The sequence below is a fragment of the Leopardus geoffroyi genome, chromosome E1 (assembly GCF_018350155.1).
Source record: "Leopardus geoffroyi isolate Oge1 chromosome E1, O.geoffroyi_Oge1_pat1.0, whole genome shotgun sequence".
Taxonomy (NCBI): Eukaryota; Metazoa; Chordata; class Mammalia; order Carnivora; family Felidae; genus Leopardus; species Leopardus geoffroyi.
The window spans coordinates 58,223,349-58,241,701 of record NC_059330.1 but is presented as its reverse complement, the minus strand read 5'-3'; the positions used below and the strand labels follow the sequence as shown (position 1 = coordinate 58,241,701).

General features: G+C 59.9%; 1 protein-coding gene across 2 annotated transcripts in view; it reads left to right on the top strand.

Moving 5' to 3' along the window:
• The first annotated feature begins 1,859 nt into the window (after nt 1–1,859).
• Nucleotides 1,860–18,353, top strand: part of CANT1 (calcium activated nucleotidase 1) — a 30,520-nt gene continuing 14,026 nt past the window's right edge. The window contains exons 1-4 of one of the 2 annotated variants that reach the window (XM_045489747.1): nt 1,860–1,990; nt 11,987–12,639; nt 14,529–14,732; nt 15,609–17,864. In XM_045489747.1, the coding sequence (XP_045345703.1) occupies nt 12,009–12,639; nt 14,529–14,732; nt 15,609–15,979 (1,206 nt within the window). In that variant the 5' untranslated portion in view covers nt 1,860–1,990; nt 11,987–12,008 and the 3' untranslated portion in view covers nt 15,980–17,864. Of the gene's footprint in view, nt 1,991–11,986; nt 12,640–14,528; nt 14,733–15,608; nt 17,865–18,353 lie in introns of those variants that run through there. The other variant, XM_045489745.1, reaches the window with a different exon arrangement.

The following is an 18,353-nucleotide window of genomic DNA, read 5'->3' as shown; positions in this document are numbered from 1 at the left end:
AGACGCTTAACCGACTGAGCCACCCAGGCGCCCGAAAGGTGAGAGAGGTAAGAACAGTTGTATTGGAGTGCAGATAAGAGCAACTATACTGATACGACATAATAGAAAGTCCTAAACAGACCCATGTGTATACGGAAACTTGATCAGGGCAACAAATGGCATTGCATACATGCTAGTGGGGAAAAGAATGGATTATTTCCTAAAAATCACACTGAAATGTTGGGGCATCTGCAGAAGAAGGAATATAAATGGTGGGGGGGTGGGGGGAACCATAAGAAAGGTAACACAACTTCTCAGCAATCCAGACAATGAGAAGACATTTAATGCCATCAGATTGGCAAAACGAATGCACCTGATAATATCTGTAGAGCGACGGGGTCTCCCATCCATTGCATATAGTTTTATTTCATTTTTGTACAAGTTATAAGAGGCATATATATTGTTGAGGGATGCATATCTATACGCTAAAATTATAAGATAAAGGATGTGAGTGATTCAAGACTGCAGTCACCTCTTGGGGTGAGAGGGGTTGGGAAAAGGGAAGAGTATGGAGAGCTTTCGGGAGAGCAGGGCCAGCGTTTTCTTTCTCAAGCTGGAAGGCATATGTAGATACAGATAGTTCGGTAAATGAAAGGTTTGAAAATCATTTAAAAATAATAGTAATATATGATATGTAGTTAGGACTCAGTTTAGCACAACGGGAAACAAGTGAATTCCAGAAGGGTTTGTCCCCTTTCCACCCCCCCCCCCAAAATGCAGAACCGAGTGTTTAGCAAATTTCCATTCGGCTTTTTAAAAAGGTAATTTAGGGGCGCCTGGGTGGCTCAGTCGGTTGGGCATCCGACTTCAGCTCAGGTCACGATCTCGCGGTCCGTGAGTTCGAGCCCCGCGTCGGGCTCTGGGCTGATGGCTCAGAGCCTGGAGCCTGCTTCCGATTCTGTGTCTCCCTCTCTCTCTGCCCCTCCCCTGTTCATGCTCTGTCTCTCTCTGTCTCAAAAATAAATAAACGTTAAAAATTTTTAAAAAAAATATTTAAAAAGGTAATTTAACGGTATGTGTTCATGATTTGTTTGTGTGTCCCGAAATACCTCTGACAATAACCATGAGAAACTAGTAATAGTGATTGCCTCTGGACAAGGAATGCAGAACAGGGGTGAGAGGGTTATTATTACCGGACACCATTTACAGAATCTGAATTTTTCTCTCGCGCCTGTTACCTAATGCGAGGCTCCCCCGGGAAGGATGGGTGATTGCGCGCACGCAGAGGCTGGAGGTGCAGACCCGCAGCTCTGACCCTCGCCTAGCTCCCAGCTCTCGTGGGACACTTCACTGCTACCAGGCTTTTTTTCATGACTGCTAAAATGGGCATCTTTGCAGGACTTGGGGGTGGAGGGCAGGGATGTCCGTTAAAATAGCTCAGGGGCCAAGGAGGGGACCAGAGCAACAGGACGAACTGGATACCCTTATTTGGGACACTCCAGCCTGCAGACCTGAGCCCAGATCTTTAGTTTGGAACCCGAGCAGCTTTCCAACGTGGCGGATTAGAAGGGCCGAGGAGAGAGGGGCTCTCTCTGATGAGGGTGGCAGGAAGGGGTCCGCGCTCCCCCGCCTCCCGGGAGACCACAAAGGTCGAGAGGGCCAGGCAAGAGGTCCTCAAATCTCGGCTGGAGAACTGATAGCCGCCTCCCGGAGCCGTTGCTCCGCCAGCGTTCCGTTACAAAGCGGTGGAAAGAGCCTGCGGCTCCGGCAGCGCGAAGGTCTGCGCCGCCCCGCCCCTCTCCCCGGCCCTCGCCCCGGCTCGCTGAGCAGTAAAAACTACAACTCCCAGCAGCCCCCGCCCGCGCTGGCGCGCAGCCGCGGAGCCGAGGCTGCCGGGAGCGCGTCCCGGAGACCCGGCGAGCGAGCCGGGCGGAAGTCGCCGCCCGCTGGGTCCCGGCCCTGCCGCAGCGAGGCCCAGCCGCCCGCGGGCCCCGGAGCCAGGCCGCACCGGGTGAGTGACAGCTGCACCCGTAGCCGCCGCGCCCTTCCTCGCGACCGACCCGCGCCGCCGCCCTCTCACCCGCCGCGTCCTGCCCCTGGCCCTCAGACTCCGAGGAACGGTCCCCTTCTTCCGACGGGCGGCGGACCCTCCACCCTCCGACTTGTGAGACACCTACCTGACAGACTTGCAGGACTCTCACTGGCTGACTAGTGCGGGACACCAATCCCTTCCGACTCGTGGGACCCTCTCCGACTCTGAGGACACCTCTCCCCTCTGACTCGTGGGACTCATTCCCCCCTCCAAGTCTCAGGACACCTCCCCCCTCTGGTGCGACACACCTCTTCCCTCTGACTCGTGGGGACTCACCCCCTCCAACTCTCAGGACGCCTCACCCCTCTGACTAGTGCAGGACACCTCCCCCTTCTGACTAGTGTGGGACATCACCACTTCTGACCCTGCAGGACACGTTCCTTTCCTGACTCACGTGGGACAGCTGTCCCTGAGCGTGATCCCTTCCTGCCCCACCGCGATCTGCCCTTTTGATGATTGCCTGGCCTCTCCTCCCCTCTCAGACTGGCACTTTAGCTCACCTGCAGCAGGCCAGCCCCGCACCCCCACACCCAACCCAGGCCTTCCTCTCCTTCCCCTCAGCCCAGCTCACCTTCCTTCCTTTTGCACCCAAGCTGTCCACCACCCTCCTCCCCTCCCCCCTGTGGCCTGACCCTCTCATCCCTGGGTTCCTCCACCCCTGTTGCATGGGGCCTTTCCTTTGCCCTCCGTGTCGCCAGGCCTGGCAGGCCCCTAGCGCTCGCAGTCCCTCTTCTGTCTGCCAGATACACCTTAGTGTCCCCAGGAAACCAGTGTCTCGGCTCCGTCTGTCATTCTTGTCTCTGGGTACGTGCTCGCCGTCTCTCCCTACCACGTTTCCAACAGCGCAGAGGTTTGGGAACAGGCGTCTGCTGACGTCCACCGACTCTCGCTGGCTGTTCAGGGCAAGGACCCAAACTTGGCAGAAGCATGGCATCACCTTCGGGAACCTAGAGTCTCTGCAGCACCCCCCCCCCGCCCCCCCGCCCCTCCTCGTAGGAGCTGTGTGGGAAAGACCTTTCTGGGCGGGCTGCAGCTCCCCCCCCCCCCTCCAGCTCCTGGCCCCACCCCACAGGCCTCAGCGGCACAGTCCAGCCGGAGCCCGCGGGCACAGCGGGGCTCCTTCCAGAGCAGCCAGTGGCCTCCCCGGGCCCCTCCCTGATGGCCTCAATGAGCCTTCTATTCAGGCCTGGGGGCTGTGCTGAAAGGTACATTGACCAGCCGGGCCTCTGCCGTGGGACCCGGGAGAGGGGCGTCTCCTCCTGTGCCGGCCCGAGCGTCCTCCGCGAGGGGACTCAGGTGAAGCGTGGATTTGTTCAGGCGCTATTAGGCGGCCACGGGAGTGGTCTCCAGACAGAGGAGTCTCAGTCCTGTCGCGGTTTTCCGTCCGGGTCAGCCGGATCGCAGAAAGCGTGTTATGTGGCAGGGTGGTGGAGAAAGTCACATACTTACAGGTGTGTGGGTGCCCCACCGTGTCCCCTGCGATCCCTCGGTTGAGGTGGACATCTGAGTATTTGGTGCCTTGTGTTAGCTGAAAGCCCTGTTCCCCCAAAAACTGTACCCCAGACGCAGTTCCGGCCATACTTCGTGGCCCCCAACCGGGTAGCAAATGTTGGTTTAAGCAATTGATAATTGAGGAAATGTTTACCCGCCAGCCTAACTGCACATAATCCGCCGTGCTTCCCTTGAGCCACAGAGGGAGTGAGGACGGACCCGAGTGTGACAGGTCCAGCTCCCTGCGTGTGGCCACGAGGCAGCCTCGTGCAGGCTCACAAATACAGCCCCTTCCATCGGACCCGTAAGACCTTCTGAGCAGCTATGTGGCGGGCCTCGTGGCAAGCATATAGGGTAGGTCTATAGATGCTCTAGTGTTTTCTTGTTCAGAAACGGGACGGCCCAGCTCTGAGAATGTGGTCCAGAGTCCTGAAATGGATCCGCACCGGGACAGAGAAGCCGTTGCTGTGTTGTGTAGACATTTGTGGAACGGTACCTGGGATACTGGAAGGAAAATCCAGAAAGTACTGCCCTCCTTTCGCGAGTGCTCTGGACCGTGGAGGTTTTCTGGAAGGCTCTGCTTAAACGGCAACACTAAGGGAACGTAAAACGTTTGTTTTGATGTTCCAGGACTTCTTTGTTGATTTTCCCTCTTGTGAGACGAAGACAATTACTTAGAAAAAAAGAAATCCTGATAATAGAGCGATCTGGGAATACGTTCGGTTTTCTCTTTTTGTCTGCGTGTCCTTCGAATCCTACTTGTTTATCTGTAATACGTGCAGTAATTAAATGGAACTCGCTGCTCGGGGTTCCTATGCAGAGCGCAGTTCTCATCCGTGGGAACAGGCCATGGGAATAAGGCAGGAGCGGGGACCCAGATGGCATTGTGCCGACACCGGGTGACAGTGTGGATGTGAGTGTCAGATCAGAGCGCATCCAGAATGGCTTCAGGGGGTCCGGCAGGGCTGACCGCTGGCTGCATCCTGGGAGCCGGGCACCAGCAGAACAGGAGAGAAGATGGGTTCGGGCAGGTGCGACCCCACTGTCTACAGGAGCAGGCCGTGATTTGGGTGGATGGTGGGATTTTTATTGTGTCCCCTTATCTTCAGGCTCTCTGATAACGAGTAGCGTTGTTTGGGACGTTGCTTTCAACCGGAAGGGTAACTTTTGCTGAAATTGCTCCTGATGGTACGAGTTCATCACACACGGCCCTACAGCGATGCAGTAAATACAGGCTCTGAGGCTGTGTGTGGAGAGTCCTGGCCCCTGAGAAGCTGAGGCTTCTTTCCCTGTCTCCCTTCTTGTGGCTGGCAGAATGATGGCCCCCCAAGATGTCCACATCGTGACCCCCAGAACCTGCAGGTGTATTATGTGGCAGAGGGGGCCGAAGGTAGCAGATGGAATGAAGGGTGCCAGTCAGCTGACCTTGAAATGGGAGGCGCATCCTGGATGACCCAGGTGGGCCCAGCCTAGTCCCAGGGCCACAGAGCAAGTGGACGCAGAGACAGGAGAGCAGGGGGGAGGGCGTGCGAGGCTCAGAGAGATGCGGCGTTGCTGCTTTGAGGATGAGCAGGGGCCGCACGCAAGGGACGCAGGCATCTCTGGAAGCCGGAACCATCTGGGAAGAGGCTTCTCCCTGGAGCCTCTGAGGGAAGGGAGCCCTGGATTTTAGCCCAGCGGGACCCGTCAGACTTCTGTCCCGCAGGCCTAGGACATAAGAGTGCAGTGTTGAAGCACCACACCTGCCCGGAGTGGTCACAGCAGCCACAGAAGCTCGCTTCTCTCAGGTAGTTGACTATAAACAAAAACAGGGCTGAAAAAGAAGTTGTTCTGAGGTGTATTTAACCTGACTCAGGAGGCAGCCGTGAGTGCCTGCTGTATGCAGAGAAAGGGGGTGGGAGACGTGACCCGGGAGGCAGCCGTGAGTGCCTGCTGTATGCAGAGAAAGGGGGTGGGAGACGTGACCCGGGAGGCAGCCGTGAGTGCCTGCTGTATGCAGAGAAAGGGGGTGGGAGACGTGACCCGAGAGGCAGCCGTGAGTGCCTGCTGTATGCAGAGAAAGGGGGTGGGAGACGTGACCCGGGAGGCAGCCGTGAGTGCCTGCTGTATGCAGAGAAAGGAGGTGGGAGACGTGACCCGGGAGGCAGCCGTGAGTGCCTGCTGTATGCAGAGAAAGGGGGTGGGAGATGCAGAATTTAGTAGGATCCAGAGTGTTGGCCTTTAAGGAAATGATCTGGGAGGAGGGCCTCAGTCCATAAAGCACATGCCTGGCCGCTGTGACTTTTTCCTTCCCGGTTTCCTTGTGCCTCTCACCCCGTCCAAATTTGAAGTGTAGTTTCCTTGCTGAGTGCGAGGCGGAAGAATGCCGTGAGCCAGGTAACGTTTTCCAGGAGCCTGGCCCCAGCGGGTGTTCGACATTCGCTTCCCTGACCCTCCCGGCACTTCTGGAGTCCCGGAGCCCGCCAGCCCTCGCCTCTGTCTTTGTCACTCTGAGGAGCTCAGGGCCGGCAGCCTCCGCTCTTTTCTCCAACCGGGAGGTGCGGTGGGCAGCGAGCTCCCCCCTGCTGCCTGGACGTGCGCCCTCTTAGGACCGTTCAGTTCCGAGACCGGGGCCGTGCTGGGGGAGGGGAGGCAGCCACCGTGCAGGGGTGAGGCAGAGCCTGAGCCTAGATCCTGGAAAGGCGGAGGTTTGCTCTGGCAGCTGCAGCTAAACCTGTTCGTTCTGCCACCTGTCACACACCTGTCCTGAGGGAAGTGGGGAAAGAGTCCCTGTTGGCTGTGGGCTCTGTCGGGGGTGGCCGCGCCTGTCGTCTCAGCTTTATGTAGAGTCCTGTCATGGCCTGAGGATAGCGTGAGAAGGTAGGGGTGGCCGCTCCCTCCTGGGGCTCGGGCGGGAGCGTCTCCCTAGCAGGGTCCGGAGTCCGGGGACCCACTTGGGAGTGGACAGACCCCGGGTCACACTGTGTCGCTCAGGCCTGTGTTACAAGGAAGTGCTGGCGACAGAAACCAGAGATGTAGGCGAGGCAGTGAGCCGTTCTTGGTGCCCGTCTAAGAGAGAGGGGGTGGGGAAGGAAAGGAGGATTGGAGCCCCCGCGGGTGGGGGGGTTGTCCCCCCGGGTGGCTCTTTCCCGGGACCTCTCCCGGCGGTGTGGCTGGCGCAGGAGAAGGGAGGCCAGCAGGGGTGCGGCCCCCGGGTTTCCGAAGGGAGATCCGGAACAGGCGAGCGTGGCCAGCCAGAGATTGTGTGACATTTTGCCGTAGCAACTAGGTTCTAACTTCCCTGATTGTGTAGGATCAGCCCATTATGCCGCAGACGGTGGGGTTGACGACCTGGTTGTCACGATAAAGCAAACATTTGAACGGTGTAGAGCTTTGAGGAGCGCGGGCAAGGAGAGAGCCTCACCCGGGCCCTCTCCTGGGAGCGGCTCTGTCCATTTCGCTGTTGCCCTCGTGGCGCGTTTCTCTTGGGGTTCATGGCTGCACATTTGGGGTTGTGGTAGTGGGTGGAGGTGGTGGTGTTTCCTTTAAATACGAACGCGAGGCCCCGCCCTGCGCCAGGACACAGGCCCCATCGGTTCTGAGAGTTCTGGGTGCTGAACCAGCCTGGTCTTGGGGGGGGGCAAATGGAAAGACATCTGATTTTATCTCCACAAAATAAAAGTAGCTCCTAGGACACTAATGGAGGGCTGTCTTCAGAGGTTGGGTTTTGGTCCAGAGAGAAATTATTCCAGTCGTGAAGCTAAAGGGATTTTTCTGGAAGGCAGACAGAGCCCACTGTCGTCCTCTTGTTCCCAAAAGGTGGTGGGGCCCCAGGCTCTGCCTGCCGGTCAGGGGCTGGGACTAGCCTGGCGGAGCAGAGCCCCTTCCCCCCAGGAGCTCAGAGTGGAGCCGTGGTCGCAGGGGGCAGCACAGAGGACGGCGTGGGAGGAGGTGTGTGTGTTCCTGGGGCCCTGCCGTGGCAAACTACCACAAACGTGGCTGAAAACCACACACATTTATTCTCTGCCAATGCGGAGGCCAGAAAGCCAGTATCGGTGTCCCTGGGCCGACATCAAGGTGTGAGCTGGCACGTGCTCCCTCCAAGGCTGTCGGGGACAACCTGGCCTGGCCTCTTCCAGCTCGGGGGCCCCAGGCACTTCTTGGCCGTGGCCACATCACTCCCCTCTCTGCCTTTGTGGTCACAGTCCCCTGTCATTGTCTCATCCCCCTCTGCCTCCTTTTGTAAGGACGCTGGTGGCTGCACTTAGAGCCCACCTGGGTCATCTCCCCATCCCTAGATCCTTAACTTAGTCACGTCTGCAGAGTCTTTGTTGACAAATTAGGGGACACTCACAGGTTCAGCGTGAGGCCTGGATATCTTCCGGTCTCCACAGGAGGGAAGCTCACTGGTTGGGGAGTGGGTCCTTCACCATAGATGGGGGCAGGAGGGGAAAGGGACGGCAGAAGCATCACTGTCATGGCACAGCTAGGGACCTCCAGGTGGTTCTGTGTGGTCAGAGAGGTTGGCGTCCCAGGCAGAAGCATCACGCACAGGGGTCTGGCTCACGGACTGTGGAATTGTAAACAAGCCAGCGCTGCGTGCATGTGTGCGTAGGGCTGAGGAGTTTGTCCGTTAGTGGGAGAGCTTTAGGATCTAGTGAAGGGCTTCAATCCACGTTCGCTTTTTCGGGGAATCGATCTGTCACTTGTGTGCAGGATGGGTCTGAGAGGGTCCAGGCCAGGGCCCGGCACACTTCCTCTGTGGAGAGACGGTCCTCGTGTTTGGCCTTGCAGGCTGTGCCGTCCTCGACCTTGCTGCCGTGCTCAGTACTTCCCGGATGGTCCAGCCGCTTCTGGTCAAGCTTACTTACACGGCTAGGCCCTCCGGGCAGGCGGGCGAAGGTGCTGGCAGAGTGAAGGGGAAGGTGGGGGGGAGCCGGCCACACGGCTCTGGGAAGGTGGCCCTGTTCTGTCCCGGCTTACACGTGAAGGAGCCGAGGCCCAGAGAAGCGAGCTCAGGCCTCTGATGGGTGGCGGGATGCAGGTGGGACCTGGACGGTCCAGATCCCCCGAAGGCCAAGGTGAGAGATGGCACCAGGTGGAGGCCTTGGGGGTGGGACCCACATCCAGAGCTGGGGTGCAGACCAGACCAGTGAGGGGAGAGAAAGCGAGCTGCCTGCTCCCCAGGATGACTTCTGAGGGCTGCGAGTGCCCTCAGCCAGCTCAGCAGATTCCTGGGGGAACCCGTTCTGGTGCCCGCGGGCAGACGAGGGGGCCCAGCGGCCGGGCCTGGAGTTCGGGGCAGAGGTGCGGGCGGGGAAGGCGCGGGGAGCCCGCACTGTAGCAGTTCTGCCCCTGGAGACCGAGCCCACCTCACGGAAGATTCAGGAGAAGAGGTGGGCTGCAGGGAAGGAGCTGCAGGCTCACTGTCCCCCTGGCAGGAGGTTCAGCCTTGTGACATGGAGCAGGACGGAGGGGCAGAGGGGGCAGAGGGGCGGAGGGGCGGCTCCTCCAGGATGGTGAGGGGCGGGGAGGGACCGAGGTGTCACAGGCTGCGGAGGGGTTCTCATCCCTCAGACACGGTATTTACTGGGTGCGTTCCGTGTACCTGAGTGTATAACGTGGGGAAGAAATGGCCACTCAGATGGCTGATTTGGACACATATGTAGATGGTGGAGAAGGAACCAGAAGAGCAGACATAGCTGAACTACTCCCAAGAAGCAGGAGTGGGCCCCTTCTCTCCAGACCCCTTGGACCAGGGCCAGGCAGCCTGGTGCCTGGGAGGGGTGGCCATGTGGGCTCTGCCCTGGGCCCCCTCGTCACCTGCAGGAAGCCAGCGGGCAGGAGATGTGACAAGATGACCAGGGGCAGGATGACGAACCAGGAATGGAGAGCGTGCAGGCTAGGGGCCAGTAGGGTGACACCTCACAATGGTGACCCCTGGCGGGCATTGTGTCCACCTCCCCTGAGGCCCAGTGTGACAGCCGGGCCGGATGCGGGGGTGTGGATCTGCAGGATGACCAAGGTGGGGCCTGGGGTGGAGTTGAGGGACTGTGGAGGACGCGGGCCTATTTTTCATTCCTTCTGCAAATATATGCCGAGTTTCCACCATTTGCCAGGAGTGTAAGTTCACAGTGGGCAAGTCCCTGCCCCGTGGAGCCACGGCAGCGCGGAAGTGATTCCGTGGGTTGCTGAGGGCCTGGGAGAGGAGGGGCAGGATGCCGTGGCAGAGAACGGGCAGGCACTCCAGGGCAGTCCCTGCGGGGTGGGCGGCCGAGTCTTTCCGGGCAGCTGACACTTCAGAAAAATCCTGAAAGGTGAGGCAGCCACGCAGAGAGGCGAGAGCGTCCTGGCGGGGGGAGACGAGCCCCGGCCAGGGTGCACGAGGGCCACGGTGCCCGGCCGGCCAGTAGAGGAGCCGGCTCAGGGAGGTGGAGGTCTGGGTGGGGGCCGTGCCGCAGTGAGGGTTTACTCCCAGAACGCGCGGCAATGCGGTGCGATCCACCCGTGTGGGTAGAGCAGGTGTTGCCGCCCGCGGGGCAAGTGGGTCACCAGACGGGAGTGGCAGCAGACGGTGTGGTTGGAGGGGGTGGGTGGCCGAACTGCCAGGTCTCTGGCTGGAGCAGATGCTGTGGAGGGAGGGGGCGTGCCTGGGTTCTTCAAGGTGGTGGTGGTCCTCGTGCAGAAAAGAGCCTCTCCTGAGGTTCCGATGGAGATTTGGCCCCGGGCAGCAGAGAATATGGCGGCTCTCCGTCACCAGCACTATTCCTGAGGGAGGGGTTGGGGGGGAGAGAAGCTTGGGGAGAGCAAGCGAGACTTAGTTGGGAATAGTAAGTTGAGGAAGCGTTAGAATCCAGGCGGAACTGGGAACGGGAGGTGAGCGGGGGTTGAGAGCTCAGTGGCCACGTGGCAGAGGACATGGGCTCTGGGTGGCTTGAGCCCAGCTGTGGTTTGGGAAGCCCTGGGCTTGGGTGCAGCAGAGGAGGGGCAGTGGCCGGGACCCCCGTCTCCCAGCCAGGAAGGCCTCAGCCACCAGCTCTGTGGCCACAGCTGGGCCGCTTCCCGGGGGGGCAGGGAGCCCTCGCCCAGGAGGGAGGCCTGGGACCAGCATCTGAGGTGAGGCGGGGGGCTTCCCGAGCCCACCTCCCCCGCGCAGCACCCCTGCCCCCAGGGCCCCCCTTTTCTGCACCCGACCCTACGGGCAAAACCTACACGTGTCCAAAAGCAAGAGAAGGAAAGGGCTGGCTTCCACGTGGAACCATGGCCACGTTTTTCTACCCGCAGAGCCAGCGGCCTGTGGTGTGGATGGGAGCTCCTTGGCCCCCCCTGCTGTGGGCTGTGTGGACTGGGGTGCGGCGGGAGGGGGGGCTCGGGGTGGCGTGAAGCTGCCTGGCCCCCCGCCCTTCCCTGCTGCCACCCATTAGCAAGAGGAGCATCCTCCCCTGAAGTCACGTCGTTGGCTGTTTCGGGGCAGGAGGCAGAAGTGGCCTAGCGGTCCGGCCCGGGGACTTTCTCAGGCCGGGACTTACTGAGTTACAACTGAAGACGGAGACCGAGGGCCGCAGCCCAGAGCCGGCTGTCTGCTGATCGTCCCCAGCTTGTCCGGCACCGCTGTGGCCACGCCAGCCAGGCTGCCGTGGCCCGTGCCGGCGACGTAAGCAGGGGGTAGGTGGTGAAGAGCCGCGGTTCCTGGCCGCCGCCCGGCTGTGGTAGTGCCCCTGGGGAGTGGGCCAGGGTCCCACGGCTCCAGGCCAAGAGGGCCCGTCAGACTCTGGCCCCTCCGTCATTTGCATGAATAGAAGGGTGCCAGAGGACAGACTTTGCCAGAAACAGAAGTATTTCTGTTTGGTTTACGTCTGTTTTATACTTGTATCTGCATATTACAGACGCCTGGCCCAGGAGGAGGCGCGCACACGTCCGCTCTGTGCCCTGTTCTAGGAGTGCAGGACTCATGAACACACTGATAGTTGTGTGCCATGATGTTGGGGGGCGGGGTGGTGACAGATGCCGAGGAAGGGGACATGGGGGCTGCTGTCGGGAGCAGAGCCCTTGGAGCGGGCTTCTCGGATGAGGTGGCATCTGATGAGAATACAGCTCAGGAGCCTGTCCTGCCCAGACCCCTCGGCACCCCCACTCCCTCCCTCACCCCCTGCTGCTCCCTCTTTCTGAGCTTGTATAGCGCCAGCCTCCACAGAACTCGCCCTCGCCAAGCTTTCCATCCTGCCAGTCGAGACAGAGGAGATGGAATAGTTTTGCTCTGGAAAGACTTCTCATCTTGCCGAATAAGAGTAAACAAAGATATTGCTAGAGGCGGGTTTAATTAAGCCAAATCCTAACAGCCGCACAGCAGTGACAGTGCCGTTCCGGGTACGGCAGCCTTCAGGCCGTGCACCGTCTCGGGAGTGGGAAGCCGCTGACCTCTCTCCTCTCTCTCTGGGTGTCCAGGTACCGCCTGCCCTTCAGTCTGATGCCCGTCCAGCCCTCCAACCACCTGGAATGGAATGAGTCTATGCACTCCCTCCGGATAAGTGTGGGGGGCCTTCCGGTGCTGGCGTCCATGACCAAGGCGGCAGACCCCCGCTTCCGCCCCCGCTGGAAGGTGATCCTGCCGTCCTTTGTGGGCGCCGCCGTCCTCTGGCTGCTCTACTCCCACCGCCCGCCCCCAGGCAGGCCCCCCATACCCAACGCCCACAACTGGAGGCTCGGCCAGGCACCCGCTGACCGGTACAATGACACCTACCCCCTGTCCGCCCCCCAGAGGACACCAGGCGGGACTCGATACCGAATTGCGGTCATTGCCGACTTGGACACGGAGTCAAGAGCCCAAGAGGAAAACACCTGGTTCAGTTACCTGAAGAAGGGCCATCTGACCCTGTCAGACAGCGGGGACAAGGTGGCCGTGGAGTGGGACAAAGGCCACGAGGTCCTTGAGTCCCACCTGGCTGAGAAGGGGCGGGGCATGGAGCTCTCCGAGCTGATCGTTTTCAACGGGAGACTCTACTCTGTGGACGACCGGACAGGGGTCATCTACCAGATCGATGGCACCAAGGCCGTGCCCTGGGTGATCCTGTCCGATGGCGATGGAACCGTGGGGAAAGGTAGGTCAGGCCCTCTCCGCCTCCCGGCTTTGGCTGAGGTGTCGGGGGACAGGTTTGGGTTGACTGTCTGCCGGTCTGGTTTGTGCCCGTGTGCGGTGAACACGACCAGGAGGGACCACCGGGAAGAGCCCTGTCCCCCCTGCTTCTGGCCCCCGCCACCCCCCACCCCGAGCTGGGAGCCGAAGCCTTACGGGGCCTCGGACCAAAGCAGTTTCTAGCAGTAGGAGCGTCTTCCTAGAAGACTGGCCACGAAGCAGGCTCCTTTCCAGGACTAGTTTGAGGGCCCTGTCCACTGCTGCTCCCGGTGACCCCAGGATCGAGCCCTTTCTTCCATCTTCAAAGGTGTCTTCAGAGCACGCAGGGATGACACCCTCTGAGTATCTTACCTTTAAAGCCATGGTGTCCGATTGCCCTCGTTTTGAACGGAGACTTTATTGAAAAGGTAAACTTGCGCTTCCTGGGGCTCCTTTCTGGAAACCCAGCCGAGGGAGGGTCTGCGTAGCAGCGACCGCACTTGAGTGGGATCCGTGCTCAGAAACCAGCTGTCGCCCACTGCTCTGTTGAGCCAGAAAGGAGTTACCGCTTTCAGCCCGCGGGGAGCACAGAGCTAGGAGAGGGAGCCAGAGCGGGCCAGGGCCTTCCCCGGGGGAAGGGGCCGGGAGGCGCTAGGCACCGGCGGGGGAGCTGACAAAAGCCCCGCTCTCAGGCTGGGTGTGCACCCTCTAGGAAGCTAAGCACTGCGGCCTCTCTAAGGCCGGGGCAGTGGCAGCAACTAGCTGGCCCGTGGGGCGCGCCGTCTGCCAGCCCTCCCCCCCAACCCAGTGATAAAACCCCTTCCGGGCTTGCCCAAGCCTCGGGCAATTGGCAGGGAACTATCTCAGCCTGGGTTTTAGAGAAAACATTCGTTGCCCATTTCCTGCCACGGTTTGTCAGCGTTTATGGGCAACCATTATAGTTCTGTTCTTCCCTGTCGGATCGGGAAGAGAGCGGAATAATGGGAGCCTTGGGTTGCCCTGTGGTCAGGTCATCGGAAGGGACAGAAGACTGGTCAATGGAGAGGGCCTTATCTGAAAGCGACCCCGGGGGGTTGATGAGGTCCCTGAGACCACAAGGTACTCAGCGGGTCCCTCCAGAGCCACCCGCAGAGAAGCATTCTGGAGGCCACAGCTCTAGGTCCTTGGGGCCGGCCAGAAGCTGGCAGAACGTGTGGGAAAGCGGGCACAGTTTAGAACACGGGGTGCGGGGAACTGCTTTCCCACACAGCCTGAGCGCCCTGCAGCCTTCAGCTGGGCTCACAGTAGGTAAACCTGCCGAGAAGGAAACACGCTGATCAGAGCCGACTAGGAGCCCCCACCACCCCTCGTAGCTCTGGCCACTGGGGCTTCACGTCCGCTCGATGGGCGCCAGGCACGGTTGCAGAGACAGAGACCGCTGTCTGCTACAGTAACCTCTCCAGGCGCTCCCACTTGCCCAGGGTCGGGGGTGATCCTGAGGTTGGGGCACACAGCTTGAGAAACAGTTCGGGGATCAGTGGCCGCTGGGCCGTTGGGAGTGGGGGAGCAGGCGAGGCACCAGCGGCAGGAGCCATTGGAATCAGTTTAGGACAGGCTGTCCCAGCAGAAGGTCCCTAGATCCAGTGGCCAAAGAGAAGGTGACGGGTCTTGGGGACAGAGGACAGGGAGAATAGCAGGCAGAGGGCCGGTGCCCCACTGCTGACCCTCTGGGAATGGCGCCCTGAGCCAGACTGTTCCCCGCTGTCTTGTCATCGCCTCGTGTGAGGTCCAGCATGGGTGCCCTCTGATGCCCAAGGCTGCCGGACCCCCCGGGAACCCAGGGAGCAGAGGGGTGGCTGTCATCTCAGGCGTGCCCCCTCGTCTCCTTGTCCCCAGGCTTCAAAGCCGAGTGGCTGGCGGTGAAGGATGAGCATCTGTATGTGGGCGGCCTGGGCAAGGAGTGGACCACCAGCACGGGGGAAGTGGTGAACGAAAACCCGGAATGGGTGAAGGTGGTGGGCTGCAGGGGCAGCGTGGACCACGAGAACTGGGTGTCCAGCTACAATGCCCTGCGGGCCGCCGCGGGGATCCAGCCGCCAGGTAAGGGACCTGGCCCCGCCCGGGGTCATGGCAGATGCCGGTGCGCTGCGTGCGCGCTTTCTCTGGGCACAGCCGGTGTTGGGGATTTCTGCCTGTGCGGTCTGTTCCCAGCCCCGCCCCCCCATCCCTTCGCTGTCCCTGACAGAGCGCCTCTTGCTGTCTCAGACCACAGCCCCTCCTGTGCCAGCTCTTCTGGCCGTTCCCTGAGGGTGGGGCCCGGGCCCCCCCCCGCCCCCGACCAGGTAGAAGCAAGGTGGACCGCGTTCTGGTTCTCCCCTCGCCTCCCGGGAGAGTGTCACGGCTTGTGTGTGTGTGTGTCGGGGCGGGGGGGCCGGGGGGGTCGGGATGCTCGGAGCGGCCGGGCAGCTCCAGGCTTGGGGGGCATGGTGTTGAGGATGTTGCTTCGCCCCCAGATAGGAGGGTGTGCTGCCTCCTTTTCAGCCTCGAGGGAGCGTCTCCCCCAACCCTGATCCCTTCCTCACAAATCCATCATGCTGGCTTATCTCGCTCCCTTCCCTCGGGCTCGCTCGCTCATCGTGCTCCTTGGTTAGCAGCAAGGGAGCAGAAACGCAGACACAACTCCTGGCCACGGGTCCCCAGGCCTGGGCGGTCTCGGTCTGGCTTTCCCGTCTTTGTCTCTCGGAGTGACCAAGGACGAGGACGGACGGAGAGCGCCACAGGAAGCAGGGAGGTCTCGATAGGACGGAGTGGTGACGCTCCCTGGCGGCCCGCCCGCCACGCACTGTCAGCAGCGTGGAAGCCCGCGCGGGGAAGGAGGCGCCGCGGGCGCACGACCACGTGGTGGAGGGTCCCGTCCGCACCCTGCTCGCGGGCGGGGCGGTCTGGTGACCCCGGGGGTCTGTCGTGTGTCCCCAGGCTACCTCATTCACGAATCGGCGTGCTGGAGCGACACTCTGCAGCGGTGGTTCTTCCTGCCGCGCCGCGCCAGCCACGAGCGGTACAGCGAGAAGGACGACGAGCACAAGGGCGCCAACCTGCTCCTGAGCGCCAGCCCGGACTTCGGCGACGTCTCCGTCGGCCACGTGGGCGCCGTGGTCCCCACGCACGGCTTCTCTTCCTTCAAGTTCATCCCCGACACCGACGACCAGATCATCGTGGCCCTCAAGTCCGAGGAGGACGCGGGCAGGGTCGCCACCTACATCCTGGCCTTCACACTGGATGGCCGCTTCCTACTGCCGGAGACCAAGATCGGAAACGTGAAGTATGAAGGAATAGAGTTTATTTAAATGTACAAAATTCAGACCAGCAAGGCCGAGAGGTGGACGGTGTTCAGCCATCAGGACTCAAGTTTTCTGAAAACCAGAGGACTGCACTTTTCCGTGGTGTTTTGTTTTGCTTTTGTCTTTTCCTTTTCAGAGCTCAGGTGTGTGCCTGGTTCAGAGACCCTGCCCGCCCCCCAGAACAGGGAGGTCAGCCCCAGGGTGCGAGCAGAGCAGCCGCAGGAGGGGGTTCCGCAGTGCGCAGTGCCGGGAAAGCGGCCGGGACAGTTCCCCTTGCGGCCACCTGTTCTGTGCACTGCCACCTGGTGGTGGGAGCTGGTCCCTGCGGGCGTCCTAATCTGGGACCAGCCCTCCCTCCTGCCCACCTCCCTTTCTCTCCTTCCCTTTGTGCTTTCGTTCAATAAATGTTTCTTGAGCTCCTACTGTGTATCCAGCACTGTCCCCCCGTGGGAACAAAACAGTGAGTCTGAAGTGGGACCTGCCCGTCGGGAACTCCCAGACCACCCCCTTTTCTTCCTTCCTGGTGAACCTCGTGCGTTAAATCCACTCCTCGAGGCGCCCGGAAAGGAATCCGTCTACACTACAGGGTGTCACAGGGCTGTGTGGGCGAAGGCAGACCTCCAGGGACGCATCTGCCCACAACCCAAAGGAAAGGACACAAGTTTGCTCGTTTGTCCTCAGCCTCACATCAGGCAGTCTCCGCTCCGTGTGGCTGACTCCACGGTTTTTCCCTTCAGGAAGCTTCTGTGGCCAGGCAACACTTGGAAGTTTTAATTATGGCGCTCGCTTTGCCAGCATGTGTACTGAGGTTTTAATTATTAACTCATTTTAATTAAACCAATTTCCTTTCTCATAGTGGAGTCACCAAATCTTATCACACAGACCAAAGTCCCATAGTTAACGAATTCATTCCCAGCAGTGGAGGAGGCTGGAATTAAGTTCTGACAGGTGGGAAGACAAGTGATTAAGCATTTAGAAGTCCTCGGTCAGAAGATAAGAAGATATGAAGACAGAACATTAGCAACTGTCAGAAGTTGTCTTGCCTTTAAAGACTTCCACAAGTGACGATCTTTTCCTTCCTTTACGGGCCTGCCCTGGGTCAGGGGTGCTGGCTCTTTCCAAGAGAGGTCATGTACGAGGCCAGCCTGGCCCTGTGGCTTCTGTCCCCTGACCTTTTGTTTCTCCCTCCCCTGGGGAACTTTGCAGCTTCTCCTCTGGAAACTTCACACAAATCGCTTGCTTATCTGCGTCCCTGTGGCCTCTTCGTGCTCCACGGCAAAGGCAAAGGGCTTAGGACAGGTCAGCCAGGACCAGAGCCGAGGAGGGCCCTTCCCCTGAAGCTCCCTCACCCCTCAGGGAGTTGTAGGATGCCTGATGGTCTGGGAAGGGCCATCTTTTAGGCTCAGGTGTCACTGAGGACCCCTGTCTCACAGAGTTTTCCCGCTTACAGACTCTGCTACCGCTGCTAGGAAGGAACTCAGGGAGGCTCCCGCTCCCACTATGAAGTATCTGGCAAAAGTATGTGACACGTTTCTCTGGAACTCGATTCCTGCTGGACGTAGGCTGGAGCAGCCAAGTGTTTCCTGACTTTGCCTGGCCGGGCTCCCTGACCCACGTCCTTGATAAACGTCACTGACGTGGAGGCCATGTGAGTTTTTGAAACGGAAGCAAAATTAGGAAGGTTGGACTTGGGACAGTCTCTAAGTCGAGACCTTTCTGATGGCACTTCAGGCCTAGGTGCCCCAAGGGGGTTTTCACAGTTAGGGATTTGGGACCGTTTTAAAGCTAGAATTTTTCTGTTTCTGTATTTGCTGCGTAAGCATCAGGATTGCGTTCCTTCCTACTGGAGCCATTGTTTTCTAAACAATAAAGTGCTAGAGGGGACTGTGAATGCTCTGTCTCCGGCTCTGTGTTGGCTGTCGGCCAGGGGCCTCATGCAGGAAATATAAGAGGGGTGGCGATTCACAAACAGGCTGGGCTCTCTCAGGGGTGCGCTCTGTCCTCTTCTGGGGCGGGGGCGTCTGACAGGCCATGGGAATTGGTGGGACAGGCGCCTTCGCAGACCAGGGAACGACTTTTCTGGAAAACGAATCATCCAGTCCCAACTTTTCCTGTGTCTGAAGGAGCCCATTTGGTCATTGCAGTGAAGGACATGGGCTGTGAAATCACTCACAGGTTCCAGTCCTGGCCCCGACGCTTCCCAGCTGTGTGGCCTGGGACAGCACATCTGACTTCTCGGTCCTTCGAGTTCCTCGTCTGCAAAGGGAGGATGCTGCTGTGAACAGCCCCCGGTGCCCAGTTAGCATGCGCTCGCCCGTTCTGGCTCGCTGCGTGATGGGGTGATGAGGAGGGTCCCAGCAGAGAGGTTAGGCCGATCAGG